Source organism: Aspergillus oryzae, chromosome 8 (genome assembly GCF_000184455.2).
Source record: "Aspergillus oryzae RIB40 DNA, chromosome 8".
In the NCBI taxonomy this organism is placed as follows: Eukaryota; Fungi; Ascomycota; class Eurotiomycetes; order Eurotiales; family Aspergillaceae; genus Aspergillus; species Aspergillus oryzae.
The window spans coordinates 2,047,354-2,064,596 of NC_036442.1; the positions used below are offsets into that span (position 1 = coordinate 2,047,354).

At 48.4% G+C, this 17,243-nt stretch overlaps 5 protein-coding genes across 5 annotated transcripts; 2 read left to right on the plus strand and 3 right to left on the minus strand.

Moving 5' to 3' along the window:
* Positions 1–100: 100 nt before the first annotated feature.
* AO090010000501 (uncharacterized protein) lies at positions 101–1,612 on the minus strand (the record flags this gene model as incomplete). The annotated part of the gene is made up of 1 exon (XM_023233623.1): positions 101–1,612. The coding sequence occupies one exon, from the start codon at positions 1,610–1,612 to the stop codon at positions 101–103; it is 1,512 nt and encodes a 503-aa protein (XP_023094206.1).
* A 1,036-nt stretch (positions 1,613–2,648) lies between these two features.
* AO090010000500 (MFS transporter) lies at positions 2,649–5,505 on the minus strand (the record flags this gene model as incomplete). The annotated part of the gene is made up of 4 exons (XM_023233624.1): positions 2,649–3,290; positions 3,351–4,112; positions 4,180–4,464; positions 5,473–5,505. 4 exons carry the CDS (start codon positions 5,503–5,505, stop codon positions 2,649–2,651), a joined length of 1,722 nt encoding a protein of 573 aa, XP_023094205.1.
* A 1,306-nt stretch (positions 5,506–6,811) lies between these two features.
* AO090010000498 (uncharacterized protein) lies at positions 6,812–10,038 on the plus strand (the record flags this gene model as incomplete). Its single annotated transcript, XM_023233625.1, has 2 exons — positions 6,812–9,829; positions 9,916–10,038. 2 exons carry the CDS (start codon positions 6,812–6,814, stop codon positions 10,036–10,038), a joined length of 3,141 nt encoding a protein of 1,046 aa, XP_023094204.1.
* Positions 10,039–11,898: 1,860 nt separating this feature from the next.
* AO090010000496 (uncharacterized protein) lies at positions 11,899–15,382 on the plus strand (the record flags this gene model as incomplete). The annotated part of the gene is made up of 2 exons (XM_023233627.1): positions 11,899–12,242; positions 12,322–15,382. The coding sequence occupies 2 exons, from the start codon at positions 11,899–11,901 to the stop codon at positions 15,380–15,382; spliced, it is 3,405 nt and encodes a 1,134-aa protein (XP_023094203.1).
* Positions 15,383–15,729: 347 nt separating this feature from the next.
* AO090010000495 (uncharacterized protein) lies at positions 15,730–16,621 on the minus strand (the record flags this gene model as incomplete). Its single annotated transcript, XM_023233628.1, has 2 exons — positions 15,730–15,983; positions 16,048–16,621. The coding sequence occupies 2 exons, from the start codon at positions 16,619–16,621 to the stop codon at positions 15,730–15,732; spliced, it is 828 nt and encodes a 275-aa protein (XP_023094202.1).
* Between the last annotated feature and the right edge of the window lie 622 nt (positions 16,622–17,243).

Consider the following 17,243-nt stretch of genomic DNA (forward strand, 5'->3'; position numbering starts at 1 on the left):
CGCGGTCTTTTTTCTTTTCTGATTTCTACCGGTGGCACAGGACCTCGGTCAACGGCAAATATTTGCTGTTTTCGAGTTTCGGTGATTTTGGCCCTCAACTTCAGCTGGCGGAAGCGTAATTATAGCTGCTGTAGTAAGGACTCGGAGTGTAACAACTGTAAGACGAATTTCCATAAGAAGAAGTATTCCCGTACGGGGAAGAATTTGGGTATGAAGACGTATTCGCATAGGAGGAGTTTGCATAGGACGATGAGGTCGTGTAGGAGGGTGAACTCCCATAGGAGGACGTAGTCGCGTAGTTGTACCCATAGGAAGGGCTGTGAGAGTAATCGCCATAGGATGGGGTTGAATTCTGCGTACTTCTCCCCATGGAGCTGAAGATGCTCGGCGGGGAGTAAGCAGATAAGGGAGAACTGCTCGAGGATGCCAGCACACCGATGGAGCTATACGCGAGTGGCGTGGACGACTGAGGACGGGTCGTCGTGGGAAGAGAGAATTGGTATTGGCTTTTCGCGCTGGATTTAAATTCCGTTGGCTGGAAAGTGCTCGCTCGTGGGTCGAGGACCTTTTTCGAGCCGGACAATGAATTGCTCCAGCGGGATTGAGATAGCCCGGCGGGTTTTGACTCGACTTGCTTTGGCTCGGGCTTCTTGGCTTCCTTCTCAGGCTCGGGCTCATCAACTTTGGGGATGGAATCTGTTGTGGCTTTCTTGTCTTCCTCGATGGGCTTCTCTGGCTTTTCCTCTGCCCATGCGCTTTCTTGTTTCTCTTCTTGCAATATTGTGCTCTCTGGCTTCTGTTCTTCGCGCTGGGGTTCCTCCTGCTTCACCTCTTCTGGCTCTGCGATCTTTTGGCTCTCATCGTGCTGGGCCATCTGCTTCGAATCATGATTCTCAGTGATATCCTCAATCCACTGTGGAGAAGTGCCATCATCCTCTTTCTCATCAACGACATCAACCTCAATCTTGACGTCCACCTTTTCATCAATCGCCTGCTGTTCAACAGGTTCTTCGTAGACCTCTTCCTCATGCCCAGCTTGCTCCCATCTCTGCTCCACAATCTCTATCTGTTCCTCTTTCTCAGTTTCACCCTCACCCTCCAACACCTCAACCTCCCCAATTCCCACAGAAACCTCATCCTCACCCAAAGAACCAGACCCCCCAACCCCATAAACCTCCACACCAACAACAACACCACCATCAAGATCCCCCAAACCCTTCTCACTCTCCCCATCCTCAGCTATATCCTCAACACACTCTCCAACCCCATTAACAGCCTTCACCTCCCCAGTAAAACCCCCAAAATGCCCATCCCCATCCCTCAATGCAGCAGAAGAACCCCTCATAACCTCCTCCACAATCCTCGCCGAAATAACCCTAACCTCCTGACTCCGACGCTGGCGCTCTCGTTCCCGCCGAGTAGACCGCCGCTCTTCGACATAGTCCTGGTAGAGGTTGAACCTGGTCTTGAACCACAGGGTGAAGACCGAGGCTAGGACGAGGGTTGTGGTTCTTTTACCGACGATGGAAAGGATTAGGAGGAAGGTGAGGAGTTGGAGGGTTGTTGTTAGGGGGTTTGCTTTTGGGGCTTGGAGTATTGGTTTTGGGGACATTTTGTGTGTGTTTTTTTCTTGCTGGGGGTGGTAGTTCAAAAAGATCAACTGTCAAAGTTGATGTGATGAGAAGAAAAGAAGTAGTAGATGTAGAAGTAGAATGTAAACCAAATATTAATACTACAATCAAATCCCAATCAATAAATAAACAAATATAAATTATAAAGTCGACAACCACCAGGTAACAAAACAAAACAACCCCAGAAAGAAAGAAGACCCAAAATCTAATATATCACAAACCACAAAATCTCAGGCACAACCCTCAAGCCACAATAGGAAAGAAATGGGTGCCCAACAGCACACGCACGAGGCTGATTACTCCTTCAACCCAAAGTCAAAAACAAGGCAGAAGCTAAAGCAAAACGGGCCCCAAGAGGACGGGGGACACCAGCTAAGCTATTTTTGGGCGGGTAAGCTGCAATATACAACACATCGTACGTGGTTGTGTTCTTGCGGTAAGGCAAGTCGGGCCACGCATGCGATGGTGCCAAGGATTTTTGGGCAAATGAAATGGTGGTTGGGGGTTTTGTGGGGAGTGTGAATTGTCTTTTTTTTATTTATTTTTTCTTTATTACTATTTGAGGACTAGGGTTTGGTTTGGTATTACTGTAGATGAGTGTTTTTCTTTTTTGTTTTTCTCTCGGTTTATTTATTTATAACTTTGGTGAGGTAGGGTATGACAAGGCACGGGGTCCAGGATAGGATAGCAAAATAAGGTGCGGTGGACTATCCACAACCTTAATGACACAGAACGAAGAGCGCGATCGGCGCGGACACATCCGAATCCTTGATGCATCCTGCACGCTAACTAACTACTAGTAACCCGTCCAATGGCGGTCAAGTCTAATTGGCCTTGTCCCACAAAGGCAGAGCGAACAATCGACGCCTGCTCTCTTTTGATCTCCGCCGCTGAGTGGTCGCTTCACGAAACGGTTACATATATCAAGGCATGCGATGTGTCGCGTGTATATTTGACCACATTTGAGGGATATCATGGAGCTACTATTAAAAAAATAAGACAAACAGACGCCTGCGCTCAACTTGCAGACCGAATGAACAGAGACGAAATTCCTCCCAATGCGGCAATCGCCGTGTAACCTTTCCAAAGGACTTGAAGCGCGTCGGCAAATGCGTCTTTGTCTTCCTGGGGCGCGTATGCGCCGAAGTGGCGGCTTGTGTACCCGGTTGACATGTCAAGCAAATCTTTGGAGGATAGGTAGTTGAATATGATGGTCCCGCTGATGGGGATGGCGATGCACATGCCCCATGTGCGTAGGATCGAGTATATCAGTATCGATGTTGTGGATACCTTTGCGCTTTCGCGGGTTTCCTGGCCCGGGTAGAACCTCAGAGTATTTACATGGATGCAAAGGTTGTATCCGAGTGTGAGCAGGGCAGAGCCCAACCCAGCGACCAGGAAGATAATAACCCAACCGTATGTTGGGATCGCCGTATTCAGTAGAAGTGAACAACCCGTCGCGGTAATAGTAAACAACCAGCCTATACGGGTAATCCAGGTGGAGATATGTGGGCGTCGGAAAACCTGCCCTGTGCCCGAGACCATAAGAGCAGGTACAGCTAGACCCGTCAGAGCAACCAGGCTTAGCCCTATCAATGTGGTGTTGAGCGACTTGACGAAGATGAGGTATAGTGGCAAGTAATGGAGGTGAGACGATAACTAGAATTACTATTAGATGGGGTTATTTCAAGGGTATAGATCCAACCAGGGCGGACTTACAATAAATCCATGGAGAAAGCCGCCTGCCTGCAGCATTGTTGATGAAAGGTCCCGAAACACCCTCGAACTGAACATTGGCTGCATAGCCCACATCGTCTCGTAGAGAACCAAAATAATCAAGAAGATCCCACCGACGCATATCGGCACTAGGGTTTGCCAGTTATCCCAGGCATTCTGTGTTCCTCCCCAGCCGATCCCGGTAAGTATGGTCCCCATGCCAAGCAGAGTCAACATGGCACCTATCCAGTCCATAGTACGAAACCTGCTCGTAGCACTAAGCTTATTTTCCGGTCCATGTCCTCTCAGATCCAGTGCAAATGGAATCACCAACAGGCCCATTGCGCAAAACACGAAGCTGGAATAAAAGGCCCAAATATAGGTCGTATAGTCATGGTATACCCCACCAGCAACTGAACCAATCACCATACCGATCGTTTGAGCGCGGAAGATATAGGTCGAAAATTGTACTTGATGCGACTTTGGAATCAGGTCCGCAACGATCAAAAGCGAAACTCCCACCACTCCTCCTCCGCCAATTCCCTGAATGAATCGACCCGCTACCAGCACAGACAGACCCAGAGAACCCCCGCATATACCTGTTCCAGTTGTCGCGAGAACAGAAGACGAAAGTAGGATAGGGCCATGACCAAGTACCTCAGCCAGCATGGCGAAAAGAGCTTGTCCGGACGCGTTGCCAATGAGGTAAGCCGTGTTAATCCAAAGCGCGTTCTCAAGGGGTTGCTGAAAGATGTGTGAGAGCCCCTACAACATTTCCATGTTAGATTCCGAAGTCCCACGGATCGATACCTCCTTTTGTAGACATACATACGGGCATCAAAGGAATAACCACCGTCGTATTAAACGCATCCATCATCACTAGAATCGATATACATGTTGTCACGAGCCACTCTCTCACGCCTGGAGTCCACTCTGGCTGCCTCGTATCCTCCTCTCGGTAGGTGTATTGGGTCGCCGTGGCAAAATCTGTAGCATGGGTGGTGATCAAACATTGTTGGCTGCTTTCCCGGTAGGTACTTGATCCGGATTCATTATCCGTGTGGTACAGAATTTTGGACTCCACGCCCATTGGATGTAGAAGGCCGTGGGACGAATCCTATATGATAAGAAATCTAGCAACATACAGCATTCAAGCAGTATTTAACGAGATGAATTTGAAGTGCAGCAACAGCAAGAAAAAGGAGAAAAATTTCTTTTCGGTATGAAGTCACGCAAATCAGCAACATTTATAGAATCCATATGAGCTGGGGAGGCGGGGAAGCATGCACGCAAGGGATGTCAATATCGGGACATTTACCATGTTGCAAGGCCAGGAAACAAATGATACGTAGTCTCGGTATTGCTGGAGAGGATAAAGCTTGGTGATCAGCGCCGATCATCGAAGTCCTACATTCCAGTCATGGAGGTTCGCCGTTACACCTCACATCCGCGGGTTATGATTGGGTCAAACGCCAGCTGGTATGTGAACCATGTCACAGGGAGCACCGGACAGGATTTAATAGCTGTGCTCCAGCTGGATAGCTATCCGGATGATCTGGGGCTCTCGGTGTTCAGACAATTTTTAGTCAGTCGACATGTGCTTGGAATGAAACCTTTCCATGGTGGCAAGAGGTCAGGCGACGCTTAAATCCTGTGAAGTGCTCTTGTAGTTGTACGACCCATCATTGGAGAAGTTCCTAGACGGGAGTGTCTATGAGGAGTCACGGTGTTGAGCTGTGTAGGTTTAAGGCTGTAGGGTAAGACAGCCACTATGGGGCCCCGCCTCACTGTTCTATTCCATTATTCTGCAGATCATCCAAGAAAGGGAAATTGCTGAATGACGGGGTGCAGAATCTGCAGACTTTCCCCGAGACATTGATTCGGCTCAGCTCACCATTTCCGACCACTGGAGAATCATTTAATTAAACCCAGGCAATACATAACCCCTAATGTCAATAGGAACTTGCCATAAACTCTGTAACATCTTCACTGACTTAGCACGTAACCAGACTCCATTTCTGTCGGTTCCAATTCCCTAAAATACTTCCCAGCCACCTGAGAGAATTAGCACATTGCCACAGGAAAAAAGTCACAATCAAAAAAAACTCTATATTCTAAAACTCACAAGAACACTTGACCCATTCCTCCTTTCATCCATCGCGACGTGCGCAATAGCTCCGCTACTAGCCTTAAAAGTAACCTCACGTTGAGACTATTAGAACACAGATCCCGACGGTGGTTGTTCGGGTTTTATATGGCGGAAAGCGAGTCTCAGGGCTTGAGATATAGTTAACTTGGAATATTGTCCTAATACAAGCAAGGAATAGAGTATAGCAACTGTTAAAGTCCCCCTAATATTAATACTAATTACCTAAAACCCCTCTCGGACTCCTTTTGATTTCCATCCCATCTACCTACATCATCTAGATCCGCATTATCAATGACGATATCTATGGCCCCGAAATACTCCAGCGCTTGAAGAGTGCAGTCACCTGCTGGTAATTGAGGACATCAGCTGCGATGAATAATGCATTTTCCGGGCTCGGTATTCTCGTATAAGGTTTTCTGCGGCATTCCGATGTATTTCCAAGATATTGCCACTTTGGTGCCGTGAATATTATGGGTCGAAGTTGTTGCTGCTTCCCAAAGGCTGTTGGCGCTACTAGTAATGAGAACAATCTTTCCGGATGTTTGGGAGAGGTGAGATAGATCTAGAGTGATTTATTTCATTATTGGAATGTTACCAGGTAGTTGAAGTTAGGTTCAAGCGAGAGGGCTGAGTGATTGACGTGATCAGCTGCGGGGTTCAGCCACCGGGGATTTTCAAGCCACGGGACTTCATCTATTCTCAGTATACATTAGTGTGCATTTTCTATGAAGCGTTCATAAACTCAAGATTACCCATAGTATCTGATCTGTGAGGTTGAAGTCAATGGCAGTGGCTTGCTACGATTACAGACATTCATGTTGCCCAAAGCTGCTATCTCTGCCTGAAAATATGCGTTATTGCTAGTGAATGATCCATTTGTTAGGGTTGAGAAATATAAAGACCCGGTAGGTACTACACAAGCCGGACATCCGGTCTTTCCAACCGATAGGGTTTGATCAATCAGCTTGTACAATACAAGCCAGAACTCATGGGAAGCTGTAAATAGCGTATCTCTTGGCTTTCTCGTATACCATTCACATGTCTAAGCGCGCGGCCTACATCGTAGGGTGGCAAGTAATTGCCAATGAACAACTGGGGTAATAAGGAAGTTACTGCACATTAGATGTCTCCTCATGAACTTAAAAGAGTAGTACTAAGTAGTACCGACCCAAATGGACCGTCAACACCTCCCACGGGCTTTTATAGCTCTTATCTGCATTAAGGTGAGTATCGAGGATGCCAACGTAGACACCATTTTTATTGCTAATGGCATGTTTCGATAGAAGAATAATGCTGTCTCTACGGGTTAGCGATAATGGAACCCCCGCATGAGCCTGGGCTTTCTGGGCTTCTATCGAGACAATTTAAGCGATTTGCAACCTCGGTGGCTATTAGAGACGATGAGTGCCATCTTTCGTATGCTCAGCTTCATGCAAAAGCGTTGAACCTGGTTTATCAGATCCGATGTTTACAAGTGCAGCCCGAAGTTCCGATTGGGATCCTCTCACCGCGAGGTATAAATCATGTTGTGTCGCAGATCGCTGTCATATATGCTGGGGCGACGTGTGTTCCGTTAGACGTGAACCATCCTGTGCAGTACTTGGCTAATCTATTGAGGAATCTCGATATCTCCATTCTATTGACCGACAAAGCCAATTCGCACCGACTGGAAGCCCACGGATTTAGTCAAATTGTGGTGGACCACAGGTCGATGCTCACCTTAGTATGTGAGGAGCTCGGGTATGATGTGATTGATCTACAGCCATCGCAATATCGATCACATATCTTCCATACGTCTGGTTCAACGGGTCGTCCAAAGCCTGTACAGGTGCTCGCCAGAGGAATCATCAACTACTGCCTCAATGAAACGTTTGTTCCGGTCCATGAGGGCCAGCAATTTGGCCACCTTAGTAATGTCACGTTTGATGTGTCTATCATGGAGACACTGGGATCGTTTCTCCGCGGTGCTACGGCAGTAGTGCTAGATCGTGACACGGTGCTTGATCCCGCTAGGTTGGTGAAACGTATACGGGAAGATAAGATCGATGTACTCTGGCAGACTCCAGCGCTATTGGCTACAACGATAAATGCCTACCCACAAGCATACATAACAGTTGACACGCTTCTTACCGGTGGAGAGGTGGTAACGGCTCAACTGGCGCGAAAGGTCTTAATATATGGCCCACCGAAGCGGCTGTTAAATCTTTACGGCCCCACAGAGTGTACTATGTTCTCAACATTCCATAACATCTCAATGGACGATGTGGAAAGGGGTAATATTTCTATCGGGAAGCCGATGGACGGATACGAGGTCATAGTAGTGAATGACAACCTCGACGTCTTACTGCATGGAGAAGTTGGGGAATTGGTAATCGGTGGTAAAGGAGTCGCAGGAGGATATCTCAGCGAGTCCAAAAAGCCCGGTAATGCATTTATCCAGCTAGGGCACTTTTGTCCCAATCAACAGGTGTATCGAACAGGAGATCTTGGACGGTGGAATTCAGCTGGGCTGCTCGAATTTGTGGGTCGACGTGACAACCAAGTCAAGATACGAGGTCATCGTATCGAGCTTGAAGCAGTCGAGGCCATCCTGATGGCGACAGGGTTAGTTTCGGCGGCAGCAGCCGTAAAGATAGACGTAGATAGTAACAGTGACGCCGAGTCGATTTTGCTAGCGTGCGTGGTACCCATTTCCGAGGATACGAATCCATTGACCATCAGGCAGGCCTACACCAAGAATGCACCTTATCTCATGCTGCCGCGTTTGGAAGTAGTAGGCCATTTGCCTCTAACAAATACCCATAAGATCGATCGTCGGAAGTTGGTTGAGCAATACTCCGAGAGGATAGGGCAAAAAAGAACATCACCATTGCATGAGCCACTATCGCCGATTCAGCAAATTGTGGCGGATGTATTTGGATCGCAGATGGGACCAGAAGACAACTTCTTTGTAATGGGCGGGTCCTCATTGCATGCAGCCCGCCTGGTATCTCGCGTGAAGGAGGATCTCGGTGTCCAGCTACGGATCGCGATGGTATATGAACACCCAACTCAACTAGAACTCGTCAATCTTATCGAGTCGCTGCGAAAGGGTGAGGTGTGGACAGACAAGAATGAGACTCTTTGGCAGCCAGACCTGAATCTCGGGAAAGACATGCGGCCAATACCTGGCGATATAGTGGACTGGACGACGCAAAGCGAAGGGCGCGTTTTCCTCACCAGAGTAACGGGGTTCATCGGCATCTTCCTACTAAAGGAGCTGCTCCTTCGGTCAAATGTTCAGCGAGTGGCATGCTTGGTACGTGCTACAGACGAGCTGGAAGCCGTCAAGCGCATCCTCAAGGCATTAGATCTGTATGGGCTCCGACCTTCTCACATGGAAAAGATCTGGGCCATTCCAGGAGACTTTTCTAAGGAAAATTTAGGTCTCGGTGGCGAAGTGTATGATTATTTTGCAGAGTGGGCGAGCATCATCTTCCACCTAGGAGCACGCGTGAACTGGATCGAGCCCTACGAAGCTCACCGTCAAGCGAATGTCCTAGGACTGTTGAACATGATTCAATTCGCAAACACAAAGCGTCCAAAGGCTATCCATTATGTTTCAAGCACCTCTGTATATGGTCCCACAGGGCTTTTGACTGGGGCGACGTACATCCCGGAAGATGAAAATCCAGAATTCCATCTCGCAGCTTTGAAGTACGACACCGGATATACGCAAAGTAAATCCGTTGCCGAAGTTATTGCGTGGAATGCGATCGCCAACGGTCTAGCCGTGACCATCCACCGTCCTGGTTTTGTCCTTGGTCACAGCGAAACAGGGATTGGGAATTCCGAGGATTTCTTCAGTCGCGTAGTCCCTAGTTGTGTGGGCATGGGTTGTTATCCTGCACTCTCCGAGCACCGCGATGCCTTCGTGTCAGTAGACTTTGTTGTGTTAGCGCTGTTACACATCGCATCATCGGAGAAGTTCTTCGGTCGAGCTTACAACCTTGTCGAGCCTCACGGGGATGCCATGATTTCCCTCTCAGAGATTTTCGAGGGCATAAGCGCAGCCCTTCCAGCATGCTCCTTGATCGAGGTTCCATACGGAGATTGGGTGGGAAAATGCCAGTCTCGAACTTATGCAAAGACTCAGCATCCCTTGAAGCCACTCATGCCCATGTTGGAAGAAACCGTCCTGGACAACAAGACACGTTGGGAACTGCAGGCGAGAATGCCAGTCGTCGGTACGGAGAGCCTGCGGAATGCCCTCAGGGCGAGTCCCAATCTCCTTTGCTTTCCGACGATACGGACCCTTTTACCCAAGTATATTCGACACTGGCTTGAGATGGCGGTATGTCCCTTTTCCAGACATCTTTGGGGGCCTTAATAAAGCATGACTTGACTCGCTCAGAGGCAAGGTGTCACATCTACCTAAAGCAAGGGGTAACGTACAATAAGAAACCCCTCGAAAACGGTCAGTGCTCACCGGAAATGAAGGAAAGACGCTCTAACTACATTGAGAACATTGGAAGACAAGGCCAAATGGGTCTAGACCTTTAATTATTTAGGAGGATCAGTAGTTCAGTAGTCCAGGCTCGTAGCTAGGTATCTTAGTCGCTCGCATACTCAAAGTTGCTTTTTGAAAACGTCATTGAAGATAAACGTCCGGAGTGAAAACGCCATGAACTTGGCAAGAAACTTAACCCCAGAGAACAGGAAATGTCTGTGGGTGAGGGAAGCGTTTATTGTCAAAATTGCGGGAATGGAAACTGTTGTTAAGCAAGCTCCAACAAGAATCAAGGGAGCAGGGAAGGAATTTTTAAGGTTAAACCAGTAGATGCCTCTTCGGGAAATGTAGGGTATCCAAGATGCGAGGGGCCCTCGACGCTCTCCCACAACAACAGCCCCCAAATCTATTGCCCGTGAGGGAAGGAAAAAGAGAACTGATGATGAGTCCCAATATGTTGACACGCTCTCTATCACACTAATTCCTCACCTATCACAAAGGCTAATAATTGGTGGTGTGCGGGCCAGTTCTTGTGACATGTCTCAATAGAGTGCGTGTAGCGGTCATTAGAGGAATGAAGATTTGTCTCGCAGGCGCTAATGCAAGCATTCCATTTACATACTTTATGGGCGCACGGGGAATCAGCTAGCTAGCTACATTGGGGTTATTATGGCTTCAAAATCTATTTCCGTGCCAGTGGGCCTCTTTCCTCAATCCCCCCAGCGCTAGTGAGATAAAGCCTAGTTACGCCACGGGTAGGAGCAGGCATCTCGGATTCTTCATCCGGCGAGACGTTGCCTTTAGAGTAAAACCCAAACAACCCAGACGGGTCGACGAAGTTGTCCTCAATGGATGTCGTAAAACGGAATTCCATGCTCGAATTGATCCATTTTGGCGGTAGGCAACCCCAGGAAAACTAATATGGTGAGAAGTCTCACGTTTCCGAGTCCATGGAATTAGCGTATCAAATCTTGATAATAGATTTAAGGATCATCTGGCTAGCTTCGTAGGCTTCCGGTCCAGCAATATCCCAAGGATCCCACAGCAACGGGGAGAAAAGAGGAATAAGACAGATTACAGTTCTGACGACCCAGAAAAATCCTGTAGAAGCCACAAAGGCTATACTAGTAGAATAAATACATTTGTCGGCCGCACGAGAGGAGTAGATGAGGTCATCAACGGTCCGGGTGAAGGCGAGGATGGGGTGATAACGGGGTTCTAGAACCGGCGAACGGAGAAAAGCCCAGTGGCCAAATCAACCCTTGCTATGGACCACGATAATCGAGAGTTTTAAAGGGACCATGGGGTGGTCGATGGCTGTTTCCATTCCAAGGGCCTGGGGTTCGGCCAATCATGTGCCCACTGCTGCGGCTAAGAACCAGAAAACGTCAAGCCTTCTTCCTCATCACTCAATAAATGCCCTCGGTCTAGCCTCAATCGCCTTTTTCCCTGCGGGGGGAATTTAGGGCTAAAGACTCCGAGTCACTTTAATCCAATCACCTCGTGTCTCGGTTTCCCTTTGAAAGACGGCGCTCGCCCTTTGATGCGAAGCTTCACAAGGCCATTTCCATGGTACCCCTGGTCTTTACGGTCTTTGTCCTGTCGCCCCCCGAGGCAAATCGCAAGCACCTCACTTCATAATGAATATGTTATGGAGCTTTCGCTAAATTAATGCACCTTCTGTTTCTAGTCGCTATTGTTGATCTTTTTGAAGGCTGACCTGCTGTTCATAGGGAGTGTATCTTGCTTGACAGCGGGCTTCTAAATTTGTTCAGGCAGACAATAATTGTCGCATCTGCTCTGTTAATCATTATCTTACCAGGACAGCATTGACTCGACAATGCATGGATTGTGCATACTATTCTAGACACAATAGCACCCGTCATTAGCGGTGTCCCCCCAAGGCGAAGACCATGGCAGCGGTTGAGACAGCCTTCAGGACTGCGGCTGCCGGTTTAGAATCTGCCATATCAACTAGAATTCATGACACTCATCCTTTTCAACCGTTGGGCTCCCCGGCGGAGGAAGTGTACAGTTTGCTCTTTCGGTTACCAGGAGAGCCAAGCGATGCAAAGGCAGCCTTCGAGAAACAGCTGCAGGCCTTCATAGGCCATATACAGTTTCTCCAAAATGGTGCTCTGGAGGGTGACATATCGCCACCTCATTCAGACAATGGATATTTACCACATTCTACTCTGTGCGGGCAGCATACTGAGATGATTCTAAGTCCTAAGCCCCGAAAGCGGAAGTTTGCATGGTACGTACATGTTTGTGTCAACCAGGTTGCCACATCACAACGCTAAGATGGATTTTAGGCTAGATGACATACCAACCAGTCACCAAGTCGATCATACCCCTGAGTATGGGTTCGCGAACGATGATCACTATTCTCTGGTTAAACGCGCTCTTGATGAGCAGAAAGACGAAATCAAGCTGCCACGGGAAGTCGTTTCGAGCCTCTTTCGTGAACTGCTACGTCACCGCGCAGCAAACAAGCATCCCGATCACGAGGTAGACCTTCGGAAACATCAGCAGATGAACAAAGCGTTTCAAACAGCCTTGCAAGAGATTGCAAAAGTCATCACCAAAGTTGCCAACGGAGACCTATCTACTAAAGTCCCGATTCACCCGTTGGAGATGGACTCGGATATCATCACTTTCAAGGTCACAATGAATGCCATGCTTGACCAGCTGCGAGTTTTCGCCAGTGAGGTCTCAAGAGTGGCGTGGGAGGTGGGAACTGAGGGCATTCTCGGCGGCCAAGCTCAAGTATCTGGGATGCACGGCGTATGGAGAGAAGTGACCGACAATGTTAACACCATGGCGCTGAACCTGACTAACCAGGTCCGGGAGATTGCAGTGGTCACCACGGCGGTGGCCCACGGGGACTTGAGCCAAAAGATCGAACGCCCTGCCAAGGGTGAGATTTTCCTGTTACAGAATACTTTCAACACTATGGTAGACCAGCTCCGTACATTTGCCACCGAAGTCATTCGTGTCGCCCGAGATGTGGGTATTGAAGGGGTTCTTGGTGGGCAAGCGCGAGTATATGGTACTCAGGGAATGTGGAATGAACTTACGACTAACGTTAATGCCATGGCCAACAACCTGACCATGCAGGTCAGGGACATTGCAACTGTGACTACTGCCGTCGCCAATGGTGATCTAACTCAGAAGGTCCGGGCAGACTGCAAGGGAGAGATACTGGCTCTAAAGAATATTATTAACTCGATGGTTGACCAGCTCCGCCAGTTCGCCCAGGAGGTGACAAAGATCGCCAGAGAGGTGGGAACAGATGGTGTTTTAGGAGGCCAGGCGACTGTCCACGGAGTCGAGGGTGTCTGGAAGGACCTAACTGAAAGTGTTAACAGGATGGCAATGAATCTTACAAACCAAGTCAGAGAGATTGCGGATGTGACCACAGCTGTAGCTCGTGGTGACCTCAGCAAACGCATCACTGCCAACGTGAACGGTGAAATCTTAAACCTCAAGGATACCATCAACGGGATGGTCGGTCAGCTGAACCAGTTTGCGTCTGAAGTTTGCAAAGTTGCGCGTGAGGTTGGTGTCGATGGAACTCTAGGTGGTCAGGCTGTCGTTGCCAACGTCGAGGGAGAGTGGAAAGCCCTGACAGACAACGTCAATATGATGGCAGACAATCTGACCTCGCAGGTCCGGGCCTTTGGACAAATCACCAATGCAGCCACTGATGGTGACTTTAGCAAACTGATCACCGTCAGCGCGTCCGGCGAAATGGACGAGCTAAAGCAAAAAATCAATAAAATGATCTCTAATCTACGTGACAGTATACAGAGGAATACTGCAGCTCGAGAGGCGGCCGAGCTGGCCAACCAGAGTAAATCAGAGTTCTTAGCCAATATGAGCCATGAGATTCGGACGCCCATGAATGGTATTATTGGTATGACTCAACTGGCCCTTGATACCGACGACTTGCCTCCCCCAACTCGGGAGATGTTGAACGTGGTCCATAACCTGGGAAATAGCCTGTTGGTGATTATTGATGATATTCTCGACATTTCAAAAATTGAAGCGAATCATATGAAGATCGAGTCTGTTCCGTTCAGCTTGGGACAGACAGTTTTTAAGGCCCTAAAAATCCTTGCAGTCGAAGCGAGCGAGAGAAGCCTCCATCTTACATACCACATCAACAACTCGGTGCGAGACTGTGTGATCGGAGATGCCTTTCGTCTAAGACAGATCATTCTGAACCTCATCGGGAATGCGATAAAATTCACGGAGACGGGCCAAATACAGCTTACGATCAAGGAGGCGGTACCAAGGTGCCATCCGGACAAGTACCTGCTCGAGTTCTCGGTCTCAGATACTGGAATTGGCATTGACAAGAGCAAGTTGGATTTGATATTCGACAAGTTTCAGCAGGCTGATGGCTCCATGACAAGGAAGTTCGGTGGCACTGGTTTGGGCTTGTCAATATCGAAGAAACTGGTCAACCTCATGGGAGGAGATATTTGGGTCACCTCAGCCGTAGGTGTTGGGAGCACTTTCCACTTCACCTGTGCATTTACCTCCTTAGATCCGCCTGTCAAGGACATTACCAAATATGTTATACCATACAAGGGCTGTCGAGTCTTGTTTGTCGAGAAGATTAGTGGTCATTGCAATGAGGACGGAAAAGGAATCCAACAGACACTGCAACAAATGGGCCTTCACGTGGATGTCGTGAGGCTTGAGGATGGAGCTGCACCGACAGAAACCGCGGCTCAGCACGGCAAAGACCTTCGTCGGCAATACGACGTCTTGATCGCTCCAACAATGGATTCTGTATCGCAGCTACGAAATTTCGACCGGTTCAAGACTCTCCCCGCCGTGCTAGTGTGTCCCGTGGTGTCAGTGGCCATGAAATCCGCTTTGGATCTGGGTATCACATCCTATGTGACCACACCCTGTCGTCCGATCGAATTAGTCAACGGTATTCTTCCCGCCCTGGAAGGTCGCCCTTCTCGCCGTTCCGCGGAGGAAACGCGTCCTTTGGCTATCCTCCTTGCCGAGGATAATGAGGTCAATCAGAAGGTAGCTCTCAAAGTAATGCAGAGGTATCACCACAACGTGACAGTCGTCTCGAACGGACAAGAGGCCCTTGATGAGTTTCGCCACAAGCAGTACGACGTAATATTGATGGACGTTCAAATGCCAGTCATGGGTGGGTTTGAATCGACCCTTAGAATCCGAGATTACGAGAGGCTTCATTCGCTTCCACACACCCCAATCATCGCCCTCACGGCTCACGCTATGTTCGGTGATCGGGAAAAGTGTATATCGGCGGGAATGGATGATTACCTTCCTAAGCCGCTCAACCAGACGCAGATGATGGAGATGATCCACAAACATGCCACCCTTCGGGATGTTCTATGTTGATGCTTATATCGAAAGCCCACCCTCATGATCATACAAGGCGGTCGATCTTAGGCCTACTCCATGACACTCCTACTAAGCTTGATGAGTTTTACGTGCATTAATTGGAGGTTAGATGTATAATGACTGTGAACTTCTTATTCTCTCTTGTTATTTTCACCTCTTTCTTTTAATCAGTCTCAACCTTTTATACCACGATTCCCTCTCTTTCGGTAGCTGTACATAGTCTGACATAGCCACGCAATTTGATACAGAGAAAATGATGGCTCTTTTCACAGCTTAATAGCTCGAGTTGCAAGTTTACTGTAAGCTATTCACCACCGTATTAAATGCACCCTTTGATTTCGTGTTCAAGGGTTGCCATTCTCCAATAGCATACACGCCGTAGTCGCGATACCCGACTCTCCGTATTTAGTCAAGTCCATGACAATGCTATCGTTAAGATCCTTGAACCCCAGCTTCTTGTACAAAGCATATCCCTCTTCTGAAGATTCCAGCCAGACCGGAAGGTTAAGAGCCGTTGCCTCTTCCAGGCCCTTTGTCATAAGTTTCGCACCGACACCCTTCCTCTGATACTCAGGGAGAACAACAAGGACTCTGAGAACTGCAGTTAAATCAGCACAAGGTTGTGGAATTCGTGAAACCACCCCAGCAGAAGAAACACCAACACTTCAATAAACAAGGACAATCCAAAGGAAATACATCAGAAAGAAACTCACAAATAACAGCCCTCCCCCCAACCCACTTCTCCCGTCTCTCTTCCACCCCCCGGAAATATTCCCTATATGCCTCAGGACTAATCGCAGATTCAGGCGGGTCAGTATGATCTTTCGCGAAAGCTTCTGAGCCTTCCAAGCGCGACTTATGATCGGGGAAGATATTCCACCAGCTCCAGCCCACAATCTTATTCGTGTCGTTGTCGACGGCTTTGGTGAATCTGGCTGTTTTATCGTTTGCGATGAGTTCTGCGAGCTGGGCCGTGAACCCTTTTAGGTTCTCATCTGTTGGTGGACCGAACATGAGGTCGAGGAGTGTGGAGTTTTGGAATGCATCGCCGTGGATGCGGGTTAGTGTTGGTGCATCTTCGGGGGAGGCGGGGAGGATGGTGATTGTTGGTGGATTGGACATTTTGGGTATGGGTTTTGGGGGTTTTAGTTGAGGGGAGGTTGTGGGAGTCGGATGTGAATATGGTTGGGCTTTCTTATGAATGAGTTTATTTATGTAAAGTGGCCCATTAGGCATCTTAATTCTTGATCTTGGTTGTCGGGGTAGTAAAGGAAGAGGTTACATACAACAATTTCCTATTCGGGACGCCGACGGGATCATTCACGAGAAAGCCTTAACTATCGCCGAAGTTCCCGACCAACACGAACCACCATATCCTACCTCAGTCTAGAGATGGACTAGAAATCCAATAACTCCACATCCCTCTCAACATCACCTTTCTCATCCTCCGTGTCCAGCACCTCCAGTTCGGCGATCCTCTTAGTCCTCCGAATCACATATCGATGTGGTCCAGTTCCTGTGTGACGGACCTCGGATATAATCTGTCTTTGCTATGAGCATTTGCATTAAGGGGTATGTCATCTAGAGCGTGAATCCTGGTCCAGATGAGGGTTTCTGAAACGACAGAGGGCGTTCTTGGCTCGAATTACCCAATTTGCAACACGCATTCTTAAGAAACCCCGGTAATACAGGATTGCGCACATAAGCGTGGGTGACGGTAGTTATAACCTTCTTTCCTCCTTGCAATTTTAACTTCAAACCCAGACACCCAGCTGTGATATCAGGGACGTCGGGGACATTGTGTCATAATAACCAAACTCGTCTATCAAAAGGCGAGCTAACGACATAGACAATTAAT